Source organism: Corvus cornix, chromosome 2 (assembly GCF_000738735.6).
Source record: "Corvus cornix cornix isolate S_Up_H32 chromosome 2, ASM73873v5, whole genome shotgun sequence".
NCBI classification, from domain to species: Eukaryota; Metazoa; Chordata; class Aves; order Passeriformes; family Corvidae; genus Corvus; species Corvus cornix.
In genome coordinates, this window is record NC_046333.1 from 93764502 (window position 1) to 93782146 (window position 17645).

General features: G+C 40.6%; 1 protein-coding gene across 1 annotated transcript; it reads right to left on the reverse strand.

Annotated features, from left to right (window-relative positions):
- Positions 1 to 3096: 3096 nt before the first annotated feature.
- On the reverse strand, positions 3097 to 17362 carry GALR1 (galanin receptor 1). The gene is made up of 3 exons (XM_010393993.2): positions 16551 to 17362; positions 10026 to 10091; positions 3097 to 5551 (listed from the first exon to the last, which is right to left on the reverse strand). Exons 1-3 carry the CDS (start codon positions 17250 to 17252, stop codon positions 5234 to 5236), a joined length of 1086 nt encoding a protein of 361 aa, XP_010392295.2. The 5' UTR covers positions 17253 to 17362; the 3' UTR covers positions 3097 to 5233.
- Between the last annotated feature and the right edge of the window lie 283 nt (positions 17363 to 17645).

The window sequence follows — 17645 nt, forward strand, 5'->3', positions numbered from 1 at the left end:
CCACAAATAGCATTAGGTTCAATGTGTCACACCACACTGTGAAGCAACCATGAAGATAACAATCTCTAAAATAATGTATTCATGAAATTATGTTGTAAAGAGACCCCCATCCTTCCCTACAACATGAGATTTAAAGCAAAATTGATTTCACTGCAACATTAAATATATAAAGCTTAATGTTTATCTCTTGGAGATAGTGCCATTTTTTGAGAATGGAGATATAATCAATTATGAAAATAATAAAGTCAAGGTTTGAAGGAAGAGATGCATGCATACAAAGTAAAAGGCAATACAAAGCTCAAAGACCATAATTTAAAGTATGTCATTTAAATGCCCTATTTTGCTAAAGATTAAATGGTTTTAAAAATACGGTTTTTTTCAATGCTCAAATTTGGAAAAATTAAAAAACTTTAAAAGAATTTTTAAATGCTCACAGATCCAACTAATTTCATCACACAAAATATTGAAAGAATATTGTGGTGATGCAATGTTTTTATTGTATTTTGTATGTTCTTTGTACCCTAATAGTTCGTCCTTACCTTCCCCACTTCTACTCCCAGTTGGTCTGCCCCAGATCCAAGCCACTCCCCCAGTGCTCCCAAAAATGGTTATCCCCTCCCTTTGTTCTGGTACCTTCCCGGCCAATCGCCCAAACTCCTCCCAAAGTTCTGGACTGTTCTGTGCCTGTTAACAAAGCCCTCCCTAATTACCCTAATATGGTCCCCGTCAATCCCCTGAGACCCTGCCCCCTCGAATACCTCCCCTCTTGGAAATCTGCTAAACCTCGACGCCCCATTGGGGCATGTGACCCCTCTCCCTCCACCCACCAAGACCATTGGACCAGATGTGACTCCTTCCCTCCAGCATCCCTCCCTCCTAGTCCGCCTATTGGGCCCTAGTTGAGTTACTCCCCCTGTTCCACCCCCCGTTTATAAGGTGTAGCAGCATTGCCACTCTTGTTTGTTCACTGTGGATACCCTTCAAGAAAGTTGGATTACCTCCTGTGGCAAGCCTCCCTGCTACTTTTTATCTTTCCCTTCGTCGAGGGCCACAGTGCTTGGAGCCGGTGCTCTGCAGGGTAGAGCTGAGGCTTCAGAGGAGCAGCTTTAAAGCTGCGTGCCTCCAGCTGCTCCCCACTCCTGTCACACACCGCTGGAGCTAGCCTGGGCAGTGGGCAGCAGCGGTCACTGTGACAGAATACTAGGATTGCAGATGGGAATACTCAACTACAAAATTTAAGTTTGCTTCTTATGCCATCATAATGTTTTTTACATATAATTCCAGCCAGTTTGGGCATATTTTTGTAATTTCTATTACAGCATAAAATTTCATTAGCAACCTTAGACATATGAAAATTGTTAAGAAATTCTACATGTTTTGATACAAGATCTTTAGGCAATTATGAATGATTGCATTACTACATACCGTGTTTCGTACGTACTTGTGACTGACAACAGTGTAGTTTAATGACTCACAAGCAATTAGATGTCAGCTTCACTTGCAACTAATAAGATTCCTTTCTTCAATACAATTGGGAAATACAATTACCTGTGAAGGGGTATGGCCGAGCATAAAGTTGCACAAGTTCTTTCATTTTTCTGCATGTTAGCACGTATTGGACAGTATGCTGGCCAAGTGCCATTTAATTGGGGGTTTTTGGCTATGGATCCTAAATCTGATTTATGTATAGCAGTGCACAGTATACATCTGAGTACACACATATATTGAAATTGTATTTTAGTCTTTATTTGTGGAAGGAGAGCACTGCTGTAATCTTTTGTATTACACCTCAAACACCTTACCCACAGTCAGGCAGAGCAAACACGGCACTAAGAACCCTGGTGGAATATTTTCTTTATCTCTTTTAATGAGATTTCTGTATCTTTTTAAGGCAAAAGTGGTGCAAAGCAGAATACAAAATGTATACAATGCAAACCTGGTTAGAAACCTGCTGCAGTGTCTTAGTTTGAGAGGAATCTGAGTAAACATTCCTGTTGCCTATTTTGTTTTTTACAGCGTAACATATTCAGTCACACAACAGGATGGAATTCAGTGGGATTATTTCCTCTGGTCTAGCCAGACAAATCTCTTTTTTTCTCTTGCCTTTACTTCATATACACTGAAATCAACCTTTCTGGTTAGAAAAAGATGTAAAAAAGCATACTAAGCCAGTCAATGAGGTGAAACTTTTCCTTTGCTTTCCACCAGAAACAACAATCCCTGCCAACAAGCTCAGAACGTGGAAGCAAATACTCAGTTGTAGGGGATCTTAGCAGCCATTCCCTGATTTTTACCCAAATCAGCCATTTCTGTGGCAGGACACCTTCCTGACCAAGTGTCCAGCTGCTCAAAGGTTAGACACAGTTCACAGCACACATTAACACTGTTTTATAGTCACAACCTTTGTGTCACAGCTGAGTATGACAAAGTCACACTAGAGACATGGAGCAACAAAGGCGCATGTTTCAGGCAGGAAGCTGAGCCTTGGAGTGTCAGCTGCTTCTTAAAGTTTCCCTGAAAAGTCAGGTGGAAGTTTTACTGATACTCACCAGGAACAAGGTGGGACCTTTCTAAGTAGTTGTTATTGCAGTCCCCATCCTCCTACTCCCTCATCCTAAAAATTTCAGGCAGATGTAGCTCCATTACTAACAAGCACCTAGGTTTAAAACTGTGTACAACTAAGGAAAAAAATTCTTCTCCAGATGAAAAAATAAACTCATCTTGTTATTGTAATTGTTTATACAATTATATGTTTACATTGCAATTTTTATTCAAAATCATAAAATAGCAATATTTTAAAACAAAAAATACAATTTTCAAAATTGTAGACTTCCCTAAAATGTTGTAAATTCAGCTGAAGTCTGATAATGCTTTAATAATTTGAGTGTTAAGGTAATGAGTATCTGAAAACTCAAAGGAACTTCTTTCTAGGCAGTTTCCAAACCTCAATCCCAGCCCAGGAAATGATTCCCTGCATAGATAAACCCTTCTTTTCCAACTGAGGGGTTTTTAAAAGATTTATTTATTTATTTAGTGTTCCTAGCAATACCATCAAATGGTCTCTTCATATGAAAGAACGGACACAAACACCACGCATACAATAGCATGTCTTTGATATTTTTACTGATTCCAAGCAGACAATACGGACACATAAACATAGATATTTTTCTGTGAGCTAACCCTCTGTAGCTGACATTCCACCACTCGGAATTCTTTTTTTTTTTTAAAGCAAGTCTGTGGAGAAAAAGGAAACTGAAAGAGCATCTGGCCAACACCACTTAGCATCTTCAAAGACCAGAGAAGGTTGCAGGACTCTCAGCAATTTTCCACATGGTACCAAACCTGGGGGAGTGGTGGATATTCTGGAGAGCAGGTGTACCTTTCAAAGGGCCCTTGGTAAGCAGGAAATGTAGAAGCAACAGCTATCAAATGCGTGAAGTTCAGGAAAGCCCAAAGCCAAGTCCTGAAACTTGGACTGGGACTCAATGCAGTTCTGCAGAAAAGGACTTGAGTGCTTGTAAAGCAGAAATTAAATATAAATCAGCAGCCATGAATTATGATAATATTGGGCTGTATTAGCAAGAACCAGCCAAGGGACCAAGGAAAGCAATTACTCCACTCAGTGCTTGTGAGCCCACACCTGGAACACACCCTTCAGTTTTGAATACCTCAGTTGATGAGAGGGGTGGATACATTGGAGGAAGGGCAGTGGACGGCCACTGATCCAGCCAGGGACCTGAGGAGACACTGAGAGCAGCACACTGTTTCAGAAGAGAAGGCTGAGGGGAAATTCAATGGCCATCTTAAAATTACATATTAGTCAGTTAGAAAAAAGAATTCAGTACACAGTGAAAGGCAGAAAGCAATGGTCACAAGATACATCAAGGGAAATCCCAGCTGTGGATAAGGAAAAATATTTTAGTGACGGGTGATGAGGCACTAGCACAGGTTGCTCCAAAAAGATTGTTGAATGGCGATCCTTAGAAGCTTTCAGATCTTGAGACAAGGAAGTGATACAACTCTGAGAGTATGCCTGCCTTGAGAGGATGTCCAGAGGTTCCTTTAATTTGATTTGCTCTATGAGCCTATGGGTCATTAATAAAAAAAGGTAAGATCATGTCTTACTCCAGCTAAAAGAATGTTTTCAAAGGAGCAAGTGTTCTTCCATTATTTCTTTAGTGATTTACCACCTAAAGACATTTTAAGTACATTTATAAAATTATGGAATCTACTAATTTTATTTAGGAATTTGCAGAATTGTACCATTTACATTATGTACTTTGCATTAATTTAAATGCAACCTTCTTTATATTTCCAATTTAAAACTACATGATATCAAGCTTCACCTACAACTTTTAAGGGAATGCTATCTTTGAATCCTTAAGCATTGTCTAGAGTTGCTTTCCAGAACATGGTATTTTAAAACGTGTATACTTTGCACATTTAAAACTGTGTCTCCATCTCAAGGTCTGTGAAATTAAGAAAACATCCATACACGTGCACATGCAGCACATGAAGAAAAGACTTGCTCAGACACAAATCTCATTTTGATACAACTACATACAGGCCATAAAAAAACCTCCTATACAGTGTACACAGAAGTCCTGTGTATACAGTAAGGCAGCCATAGGAAGTGGAAAACCAGTCCATCCTTGCTCAGTAAGACACATTAAAACCAGCTAAACAGGTAGAATTAGCATTTCCTCTCCAATTGCCTCAAGGCATACACAACTTATTCCAACTCCAAATCAGAGCCAATGTTTACTTTTAAAAAGAAAAAAGGCATTCTCAAAACAATCTGAAGAGAGCACAAAAGCTTTCATCTTTGAAATGATAGTAGTCCAATATTTATTATCTGTAGGACAGAAAATTTATCCATTTTTCACTTTCATGGAGTAAGATGTCAGAAAGTTAACTGTCCACATCAATATCTTCATCTTGTACATTTGTATACTTAGTGAGTAAGAATACAGACATATCACCTCAACATTTTTTTTCTCAAATATATATGAAAGGTCCAAGAGCTTTATTTGACAAAGTTATCTAAGATGCAAAGGATCATCCCAGGTTTATTTCATATGAGTTTCACAAACTTTGGCTACAAATGCAACCTCATTATATTAAATACCAATTAGCTTTATCAAGATAAACCCAGGATAAAGCTCATTGTGCTTTTTTTTCTTGGTGTTTTGTTCACAGAAAGGAAGAGCCAACACACAGGGTTTCTCAACATTCACACATGGGTACAATTAGTAGAGGGTGGTGTATCTATCCGACTTTTAATTTCCTTGGCATCATTCAGAGGTGACTCATTACCAATTTGGCATTTGAAGACTTGTTTGTAGGCTTTCCTAAAATTTTCAGATAGAAATGCATATATGATTGGGTTCACAGAAGAATTGCTGTAAGCCAGGCAGTGTGCAGTTACCCTGAAGAGAAAGGAGGCTTGAGTCAGCGGGAAAACTCCAAATTCAGCCCAGAGATGGATCACGTGATGAGGCAGCCAGGAGATGCCAAAAACCACTACCACCACCAACACAGTCTGTGCTGTCTGAGACAAGGAAAGGAAAACACATATGTCTGATGAGCACTCAAAGAATCAGCTTTAAACCTGCTTCAAAACTACTATTTTGGGGAAAAAAACACAACAAAAAGTATACTGACAGGGAACACACTGGAATATTTGTTACTGATTTTACCCCATTACCTATATGGGCTTTATTTTGCTTAGTGAACTACTGCAAGGAGAATCCCAGCCTTGGAAAATGTCATAGTAAAGTGCAAATGCGCAACTTTCCTCAACAGTAAAGAATGATGTTCCTAAACCCCTACACAAAAGCTTAGACTTTTCTGAAGTGGACCTAAGCCTGTTGTAAAATAATGACAACAGGGTCTTTGGGATTTAAGTTTTAGTACAGTGCACAAGAATTTCTGATGAAAATTTCAAGAGAGATCTATTATACATGAAGGCACCTGGTGGAAGAGCTTAGAGCTGCTCAAGTGCTTACTAAATGTGCAGGGGATTTTTTGAAAGTGTCTCCTTTAAACACAGAATTTCCAGTAGGAGAGTCATACAAAAACATTCTGGGATACAATTAGCAAAAAAAAAGAAGTAAGGGCTTGAAATTTCTGGTGATTGCACATTATCAAAACCAATCTGGAAATGAAAGTTCACCACCAAACACTACATTAAAAAATGGAACAAAAAATATCCTCAGTGTTGCTTCCAAACTCCACTTCCACTATTTATGAGAGGACCATTAATTTCATTACATCCATTCTGACAGCTCCAGAATCAGTTGGTACAGACCCTTCAGGTACTGAAGGAGTCCTGTCAGGGAACAGTGGAATTTGACTGTCAATATTTTATTTAGTTTTCACTTACTTCAGAAACAGGAGTTAGCGTTTCACAGTGGCCTAACTAATTAATATCTACTCCTCTATCAAGTATCTCTTTCAACTAAATAAGTCTCCAAATAGAAGTCTAATAATAATTCCAAAGCATATTCTATTGGGGACCATTATAATTACTACATTAACACTTTATAACTTATTTTTTCAGATAATTTAGCGTCTTCTTCACAGCCAAAACTAACCCAGTGGCTACAAAGTGATAAATACTGCACCACAGAAAATATGTAGAGTTCATTGAACTTGGTCTATACTTTTTGGACTGATTAATGCTCAGTAGTAATTCAGACTGACCTACCTAATCAGAACATGAGTTAGCAAAGAGAAATTTACAGGAAAAACATTTTCATTTCTGTGGCAACAGGCCAAAATAACTTATGACAAATGCTGTTGTTGGTCAGTATAATCTCACAACGGAAAACAAAGGACATTATATTTGTATTTAATATAATTTGTTTAGTCTAAAGCAATCATCTGTTTTCACAAGCCATTCCTCTACTTCGCTCCATAGAGTTTAAGTCAGTTGCCTCTAAAACAGCCACAGAGATATTTTCTTTTTCAGGTTTTACCAGGAGAATGTGTTCTAACAAGACTGCATAAATTACGAACAGTTTATTCTCTGATTGATGTATTCAGTGGTTTAATATTCCAAGTGAAAACAAATTTTCAGGATACCATATGCACAATTACTTCAGAAGAGGCATAGTACTCCAGTTTGTTCAAAATTCTAAGAAAAAATAACCAAGGCATCTGAAAGCAGAGGGTGACAATGTGTCTCTTGTAACTTTTACTTAAAGTATTTCATATCTGCAGAATAAGCAATTTTTTTATTAGGAAACCTCACAACATCTGCTTTATCCCATTGTTCCTCTGAAGCCTAACTTTAGAGCTTACCTTTCCAAAATCATCAGTTTGTCTTGCAAACAAGGTATCACTAAAGAGCAGCTCTTTTTTACTTACTGGGAGCTTGCATTAATAAATAAAACCCACCTGAAATATATGATGTTAATATTGATGCTTTCTGACCAAAAAGCATGTAAAATAGAATTTAGGCAAATTAATGTTTTTCATTATTTTTTTCCCACACAGCTAGTGAATTTATTTTTAGATTCTTCTACTGGAATGTTGATCAAGGTTTGAATAAAGCTAAAAAATGTATAATTACACCTGAAATGCATTCTTCACAAGACAGTAGAAGGAAAAGAAGAAAAATATGGTAACCAGAGAGAGCATTAACACACTAACGAAGACAGGGTTATTTTGAAAAACATGAGATAGGCCTTAGGTTTAGAAACTCTTTTTCTAAGGCAAAAAAATATTTTGGACGGCTTTTTGGTTCTTTTTCCTCTTTGGCCACTGAACCCTGATACATCCAAGCAGTCTTGATCATGCCTGTAGTGCTTTACCCTGAAGCTAGGAAAGTTAATTCCTAGTCAGACCCGCAATTTTTAAGAATTAGTTGTTCAAGGAAATGCAGAGATATTTCCAGTTTGAGAATAACTTAGATGAGAGATGGCAATGTACAAAATGTCTTTGAAAACTGCACCTTTGGCCTTGACAACGTTAAATGCGAAAGTATATATGTTAATTATTTTACTGAGTCAGGGCCATAATGCTTTTAATTCTAGGAATCAAAATCTATTGAGTAGGATATTTTTTTAAAAAATAGAGAATGCCTAAATAACAGAGTACTTATTTCCTGTTGAGTCCATGTATATCTCATTTACATTGCAGACAGTCTGCATGCCCGTATGAAAATAGTGGCCAGATTAAATGAAGAGCTACAGCCTAAGGGGTTTTTCCTCCACATCCATAAACTGAGAAGTTAGTCAAATGATTACTGTGGTCAAATCTGCTCAAAAATCACAACCACATTATATTAACTGACAAATTCTCTGAATAAACACATCTTTCAAATATTGTTCTAAGGTTATATTCTTCTTTAAAGACTTTTCATGATTCTATTTGTATCCGGTACATAACTTATGTCTTGAATGTAAGAGAAGAAAACGTTGTGTGAAAAATCAATAGAAAAATTGGAGAATCATTAAAAGTCTTTTATTAGACTCCTATTGGGAAGCACAATAAATTTCATTTTAAAGGCTCCTCATACAGCCTAGGAATTCTTCACTGAAACATTACAAAATCAGCTAGTTAAAAAAAACCAAAACAAACAAAACATAAAAATCCCATGATTTACAAGTCAGGGGAAAATGCCTGTGAGAAAAAAAAAAAAAAAATTAACACTAAAGACAGGTTGTCTCCCTGTGCCTAAATTTCAGATGCTCTGAAGTTCCAAGTATTAGGATCTCAGGTAATGGCTTGATGCAATGTGATGGAAAACTTGGATCAGAAAAGATTCCTATCTGCTAAGTTCAGAGGGACACTGAATACTTCATTGAATACTTAATTTCAATTTCTTCTCTCTGTTTCATCTTTAGTAACAAGCAATATAACACCAAATTAGCTTAGCCATAAGACTAAAGTACAATCGAACAAGTTGTCATAGGTTAGCAAGCATACTCCCAGAAGGACCGCTGGCACAGGTGGCTGCGGGCCCCGTGTGGGGGCCAGTGGGCCTGGCCAGTCCCTCCTTGGGCCAGGCCGGGCCGGGCCACGGCCATCCTGGAGTCGATGGACCTGTTCCAGCCATGGAACCCCCCCCACTGCCTTGCCGTGGGCAGCCGGAGCGGCTCGGCTCTCCCCCCTCTCCACTGCGATAAGAAACATTCCAGCCGAAAGGCCGAGGTGAGATTAACCCTTTTATTGCTGTGAAGAGCTGAAAACCTGAGGGAAGAGAAAGAGGAGATGCTTAAAGCTGAAAGTCTGTTGTGAAGCTATGATATATCAGAGTATCCCGTTATAATTTCATGAAGATATGGGGGGTGGAGTGTTCAACTCGTGAGCAAAAGCACCTGCGCTGAGATAGGCAGATGCTGACGCAGCTGTAATTTCATGAGAAGTTTGGACAGGGAGAGATGAACCAGATGAGGACTTTTGCTCCACACGGGAAAGGAGAAAACCTCAGTTCCTAGAGATGCTCCCAGAGATAGTCCTAAAGATGAAGATGAGGAGGACCCTTTGCTCCCAGGGAAGGAGAAGGGCCTCTGTTCTTAGACATGAAATGCTCCCAGAGATGGGTGAAGAGAACTTTTATTTCTGAATGGCTCAACCTTAAAATTGCACCCCAAAAAACTTCAGGAGTGGACCCTTGAAAGCAGTTGTGGGAAAAGCTGCAAGTCGGGGGAAGGGACTCACACGCAGGCAGAGAGACCCCTCTTCCTAAATGGACTGAACAATATTTGGAAGTGGGCGGCTGTCTTGTTGTGATAATGTTTTCATAGCACAAGCAAGAAGAGACTTCTCTTTCTAAATGGACTGAACAAGGTTATTATGGAAGTGGTAAACAGACTGAACATCTTAAGGGTTGTCTTTTCACATTGTCAGTGGGAGATTTTTTCCCCTCTTTTAGGTCTGTTAATAAACTTCTTTATATTCTTGCAAAGTTCGTGCCTGCTTTGCATTTCTCCTAATTCTTATCTCACAGAAGATAAACAGTAATGAGTATTTTGGGCCAAACCACTGCACAAGTATTAGTAGTGAATGAATCATACCTTTTTCTTGGATGCTTCTGATTTCTTTGACATGTTTCTCAATTTCTTATGCAGATGATTAAGAACCTGAAAAGATTAATTTGCATCTCTTTATCATATTTCACCACTTTCTATTCAAACAAAATTCAAACCCATGTATCTTAGAGTACTCTCATGCTCTCCAATACTGCATGATTTGCTTACAAGCATCGCTGAACCAAGTTACATGTTTCAAACATGCACAGTAGGAAAACCAAAGGAATTATCTATCTGCATCTGTGTGAACCAACAAATATGAAGCAGACCACAACTGAATTATTTTATAAATATTTGGATGTATTACATAACAAATATATATCACAAATTAACAAGGAAACAGATGGAAACCTATCCTGCACATAGAATTAGCAATCTCTCTTCTTCCATAAAGTCAAGGACTGTTGGTTTAGATTGACCTTTAGTGTGTGTAAAAAACATCAGAAAAGTGTGGGTTTTGAGTCAGAGCTTTTCTGAGTCACCTGCATAATTTGCTTTCCTCATACGGATGCTTGATTAATATAATCAAGATGTTAGGAGTTTTGATCTTTGAAAGAAGCTTAGGCTTTCAAAAATAATTTATAATAAAATGAGGCATGACACACGAGGCATGACACATGAGGCATGTGATGATACTCACCATGCGTCTTTCACAAGTAAATTTTAAAAATATGTCACAAAAAGGCTCATCATCCAAGAGCAGGGTCCAAATTTTAACGTAATCATTTACACATAAGGTTTGGGATAGAGGATGCATAGAGATCTTGAGGTTGGGAAAAGGGTTCAAATTCAGATTCTTCTATATCATCTGGGGATATTTTCTCCGCTTTGGGATGCACAGCTAATCACTACCAGGACAGACATCAGTCAAGATTATCTAGAGACTTGATCCCACTCTGGTATTAGAGTCTTAGAGACATACATATTGAATTAAAAGAAGTAAGATGGTATTTGTGAATAACCAGAGCTCATCAGCAGACTGCATTTTTAGGTATCTACTCTTAGCTACCAGAGAACCACCAACAACAATAAAAATAAGAAATTACTTGTAACCACTTAATATTGTGAGTGCAGAGATATAATTTGTGCTTATCTGTGCACTAACATGTGACTCACCCTGCATTCACTTCCTATTTGGAAACACTATCCAGGCCTTTTCCGAGGCTAACCTGAGCTAAGGAAAAGCAGGAGAAAAATAAATGGGCTTTCCCTGAGAAAGTCACATTTTGACTTCATTTCTTTGTTCTTAAGTATGAAGCAGACCCAAAGGAAAGGACAGAACCTCAGCAGAAGACCAAGGAGATGACCATCTGGCTCACAGACTTTTTATTCACTTGCCATCCCCCTGTACAAACCAGCTGAATGGCTGAGTCCATCAGTGAAAAACATAAAACCAAATAAAAGGGCATGGGAGGAATGCAATTAAGTTCACTTCCCATCACTGCTGCTTCATCTATCATACCCCCTTCACATAACTTACAGTGGTGGGCTGTTTCTACTGGACCTTTGCAAATCCCATCACGTGCTACCCAGTGACTGCACTGTTCTGTGATTCTCTCTCACAGACCAAAACTAAAGTCAGATAAACTCTTCCCAGGAATCAGAACTGCAAAATCCTTTTTAAAGTTACAAACATGTTTTCTTCTGTTCTGAAACTTTTAGCCCAAAGTTTTGCATTGCATCTCTCTCCAGTTCAAAGAAAGATGCAGTAGACAAAACAGGTAGATTGGATATTTGAGGGGGATGGGAGGTGGTGGCAGAGGGTTTTGTTGTTAATTTAGATTATAACCTTCAAATGAACCTTCTCAGCTTCCCCTCTTTCGGATTACACACACATTTAATAAAATAAGTATTTGCAGTGAAAACATGTTGGCTTTATGTAGTATTGCACCAGATGGCATGAAAAGTAGCAGCAAGAGAAATAGGCAAAATGCAATTACTTATCAACAGCAGAGGAACAGCTCTCAAAGACCTACACAGAATGTCATGGAGTATTAAAAAAGAGCCATGTTTATGCACAAACACTACAAGCTAAATCGAAGACAATCCCCCACTACCCTGTTCAAATTGCCTCTCCTCTGGGCCAGTGAATAATCAATTGTTCCTCTAATAGCCTGAATGAACAATATTTCTACAATATGCTTTTTAATTTGTCTCAGGTTATTTCTCTTAAGATGTTATTTCAAAATAATCCACTAATACATTTCCATGTGCATTTTTAACTCATGGAATTAAATACTCAGCTTGCTAAAAAATAGGTCCCAACCTGGTCTCATAAGATGTAATATTTTCAACGCCAATTTCATGTACCTGTTGTTCAGAGTTCAGCTTCCCTGCTTTCTGGAGATGAGGGTGGGGTGCTGTGGTAAGAAAATTATGTTGTTGTGTAAGGGAGTGTAAGGAGACTTGTAGGATCTAGTCTGGTCCAGATTGTATGACCACGACTGCCACTCATGACATTTGACTCAGGCCCTTCATTTTGCCTACAGATCTCTCCTCTCCTCCTCCTCTCCTCCTCCTCCTCCTCTCCTCCTCCTCTCCTCCTCTCCTCCTCCTCTCCTCCTCCTCTCCTCCTCCTCTCCTCCTCCTCTCCTCTCCTCTCCTCTGTTCCCTTTTCTTTTAAAATTTTTCTTTGGTTATTCTTTTCCCCCTGCTGTTTCAGAAACTACATTCAAGATGGCTAGAGAGGTCTGACTGAGGACTTTGACCAAATAAAGTTGAGAAAGAGATTTTTCCAGTACAGGAGTGAAGAAAATAACTTCAACTATCTGTGCCTATTCACATAAGTCTACCAAACACTGTGAAAGTTTGAAGTCTACACTGTTAAAAACCATGTTTACTGTCTGGCATTCCACTGACTACACCCTCATTATCAGCCATTGAAAATCATGCAGAAGGAAAGCCTGCACAAGGTCACTATCTAGCAAGAATGAACAGCTTGTTTTGTGGATAATGTAAGCATTACATTCTGAACCATCTTTGTAGTATGAACCTGATTTACATTCAAGTGCCATTGCCTGCAGTCCATGTTTTAAAGTAATGCTGCTACTTCTATTGTCACAAGAGATCCTTCATCCTCTTTCAAGTAAGTGTGTGACTATTGTGTCATACCTTTTATTTTTCTCTTTCAGTACAGTTTAATAAAGTTTTCCCCCTGCTGCTCAGCAAAATTTAAGATACAATACCTGAAGCCAGATAAGCTTGCATTTTACATTGAGGCTCTTACTTTTTATGGCTTAGTTTTAACCAAGTCTGTAAATCATACATGTCATCAATTCAGAATGTTCAGAATGATAGATAATAATGGAAACATTCTTAAGGCAAGACATATTTGCTTTAAAGAAAGCTTTTAACATTACATACTATAAAAGGAAATGTTGCTAATAATTACAGGTGTCCAACCTAGAGGTTTGATTGAAAAAGGCCTGACTTTCAAGGACTGAATCCTTGAAAAACCAAGGTACCCAAAATTATCTGTAACATGGCACAACCCCAGCAGATGTCAACTGTTAGAAGCTGACTGGGAATCATTTATCACTTTACCCTTTAAGAACACCCTAGTGAGTAAATGTTGTAGCAGTGTTACAAAACATATACAAAAAGTCAGTATTAGAAAAAATAGCAAGTACAATGAAAAGCAATAAAAGAGTCAGAACACAAGATGTCTGTAAGTATGCAATGCTGAGACTCAACTGATCACTACATGATCACTGCTCCTCTCCCTGATGTAGTAGGCTTCTTTCAAGAGTAGTTCTGTGAGGCAACAAGAGCTGGTTTCCTATGGATTTACAACTTCTTTACTGTGTTCCCAAAAAGGTGTCTTCTCCATAGGTTGATGGTACATAAGACTTCTTCCCTTACAGCTTGTCTGATACTTAACAGCTGAGTGCAAACTGACTTCTGAAAAGAGAGAGAGGCTAACCGAGACTCTCCACCTTCTTCATTGTCTGCTGTTCTCACAAAACTAGGGAAGTATCATTCCTTCTCATATTTTCACTCCTCTATCAAAAATTTGGATGAAACTGAAGCAAAAATTACTTGTGGAAGAGAGAAAAGAGGTAGCTGTACACATAAGACACAGAGCATGATCTCATAAATCTCTTCCTGAAGAGTGTATCATGTGAGATATTTTGGGAGGACAAATACCTGGCACTATTTCAGCAGTTCTGTACATTGTAACAGCATTGTTATCCATGGGGAAAATACAAATCTCTGTTAATATGATATAGAAGTGTGTGTGAGAGAAAAAGAACTTGGCTCCCTATTAGAGTGGTTAAAAAATGAGACTTTCAAAACTGAAAGTTCAATTGCAATTTGTTTATGAAAGAAACAGAACTGCCTTAAAGGAGTCTGGAAAAGGCAATATATTCAAATAGAGAAATGAGTCTCTTTTGTCTTAATTTACTGTATCAGAAGATTGTGTTATCTCGCTGAACCACAGTTCATGAAAAACAGTGAAGTTCATAAGAAACTAACGCAGAGATTAATGTCTCCTATGAAGACAGGCTGAGAGAGTTGGGGTTGCTCAGCCTGAGAAGAGAAGACTCCCCCCATCCCAAAATATTGCAGTTGGAGATTTGTCAGTGGCTCCTAATGAAGGCAGGAATGACTCTTTAGCTGCTGGGTACAAATACCTTTGATAGCTTTGTAAAAGTCATGGCATTTTTCAGCTACATTGATATTGATGGGAATACCAGCTAACCCCTAGGTATCTTCTAAAATTCATCCCTTCAGGTTAGCTCCTCCAGCCCTACACCATGGCAAGCAGGATCATACATACAGACTCAAAATACATCACAAAGCCAGGGTGAGATCCTAGCCTGGCAATAGCTTAAGCACAGGATTTCATTGTAACTTCAAGTGGTCTTGATTTTACAAACTTGTTCTCGGGCATGTTTTTCACATAGAGTGGCTTTTGTTGGCTTGGGGGGGGGGGGTTGTTGCCTTTTTTTTCTTTTGAACAACACATTCATACTAACATTGAGGGATCTACTTCTGTAGATGTGCTTTGTAATGACATGGTGTGTTTTATTTGCGGTGCATATATTTTGGTTAAGCATACTTGCTTTTTTCCTGCTTATACTCTACAGGACTATGCTAATTTTGAAAGATTTCTTTTTAATCTTCTCTCATATAATTAGACTTCAGAGGCCAGTACCTGATGCTGAAACTGAAGATGCTTGGGCTTTGAAAAAGAGAAGAACTAGTAGCTGACAGCCCCCTGTGCACACATTCTGTAACATTCTCCCTGCACTGTGTAATACTTTCTTCAAACTGATGATCTATTGCTACAGCTCAGTCATATTCAACACAGTAGATGAAATACCAGTGTATTCATTCAGGGAAAGCAGGATTTGGATTATGCATGGAAACGTGTTTCTTCTTCATTTGCCAGGTTGGATTTGTTCCACTATGAACAGCAATTTAGAAATGTTGTCCTTTGTGTTCTGCGTGCCTTGGTTTCATCAGATTTGGATGACATTATAGCCTCAATTTGCACATCACAGATAAGCTGATGTAACATATATAAAACTGAGCAGAACATAAAATTACTTGTTCAAATTAAGTACTTCAAGTACATCTATTGAACTTGTAATTTGAAGAACTGACTTCTCAACACTTAAGCAGTCCTTATTTGCAAGAGCAGTCCTATCCTCTCAAATGTAAATCACTACCTAAGGAGAAATCCTGCCACTGAGGGCTGCTGGCACAGAAACAGGAGGATCTCTGCGTAACTCAGCAGGTAGCACCTGGTGCTCCAGATCCTGTTCAGCAGCAAGCAGAGGATCGTACACTGAAGGCTGCAATTTTTACTCCAGAAAAATGTGACACCTTGCTTAAGCAGAAAAGTCCTTAAATTCTTGTATTCAGGCACCCTTACTTACTGCTTTTTCCCACCTGGGTCCTCATGCCCTGCTCCCTAGAACCACCTGCCTTTGCTGAAGTCAGAGGTAAATCTCTCATCAACTTCAACTTGGGCAAGACATTGCACTGCAGGGACTAGGCAGCATGATGCACCTTATGCTCTTAACACCAAACAGGTAATTTGTGTCTTTTTAAAGTCCACTGCACATTTTAAAGAAACGCAATCTCTTCATCTGAAGCCTGAACAACTTGTTGCTTTGTTGTACTTTATTAAGCCAAACTCCTCATACAGCACTGCAAGAAATTAAAAGCTATGGTGATGGAGAAAGCAGCAGAGCACTGGGGCTTCTTAGCATTCTGCAACAAGGAAATCTGACAGAGAGACCCCAGTAATTGCCAGAATACCCTGCGACTCACCCCCTGCAATCCCTGTTCTGACCTCTCTGTGCCATTGAACATAATGTTGTCCCCCCTCAGATATCCCTTAGCTATAAAACCTGCCCTCTCCCTTTGTGGCACAAACTCACCCCTGCTCCTTTTCCTCCCAACAGTGCCAAGTCCTTCCACATGCCCAGAAATGGTCCTACGGCTCATGGACACCTTTTCCACCACTGTGTCCCCCCCATCCTTTTACATTTGCCCCACCTTGGCATAGCAGAAGGAGATGAGCAGCAGTGGGAGCAGATATCCAAAGACAAACGTGCAAATCACGTAGACCTTCTTGTGGCGTGGGTTGGGCCAGAACTCCCAGCAGAAGGTCTGGTTGCTGGTCTCACGGTGGAAGATGCGCTGGTGGTGAGCCACAGGCGAGGCCATGGCGAAGGAGAGTGCCCAGATGAGCCCCACACCCAACATTGCATTGCGGGGAACACGCAAGGCTGAGGAGCGCCGGGAGTGCACGATGGCCACATACCGGTCCACAGACATGGCCGAGAGCGTGAAGATGCTCACCAGCATGGAGATGGTGAAGAAGTAGTGGATGAACTTGCAGATGAAGGCTCCCAGCACCCAGGTGGGGAGCACGTAGACCGTGGACTGGAAGGGGATGCAGAAGAGCAGATAGGCCAGGTCGGCGATGCTCAGGTTGAGGATGAAGATGTTGGTGGTGCTTCGGCGCTTGCCTGGCTTGCTCCGCGCCAGCACCGTGATCACCAGGGTGTTGCCCAGCACCCCCAGGGTGAAGATCACACCGAAGACGATCAAGGTGATGACGTTCTCGATGCCGATGCCGAAGAGGGGCTTCCCCTCGGCCTCCGGCATCCCGGAGAGGTTGAACTCCCCGCGGGGCGTCTCTGCCGCGGGTCGGGACAGGTTGAGAGGCGCCGCCGCGGGCTCCCCCGGCTCCATCCTTCCCCTTGCTCGCCGGGCAAAGTTTCCGCGGGCGGAACGCGGAGCCGCCTCTTCCCGGCGCCGCGGACCCCGGCGAGCCCGGGGCGGCCGCCCCACCAGCGCCGGGCGGCGGGGAGGGGAGCGCGGAGGTGCCGCCGAGCTGGGCGCAGCTTGCGCCGGCGGGAGCGGAGCCGGCGCGGCAGCCCCGCCGCCCCCCGCAGCAGCGCTCCGCCCGCCTCGGCCCCGCGCCCCGCCGCGCCCGCCCCGCCGAGCCGCCGAGTGTCCGCGTCCCCCGCGCTGGCAGCCGCGCTGCCTCGGGAGCTCAGCTCCCCGGGAACGTCTCCTCGGGGAAACGGGAGGTGGGGCTTTCTTGCCCTCTTTATTTCCCCCCGCCTCTTCTTCCCTCCCTTC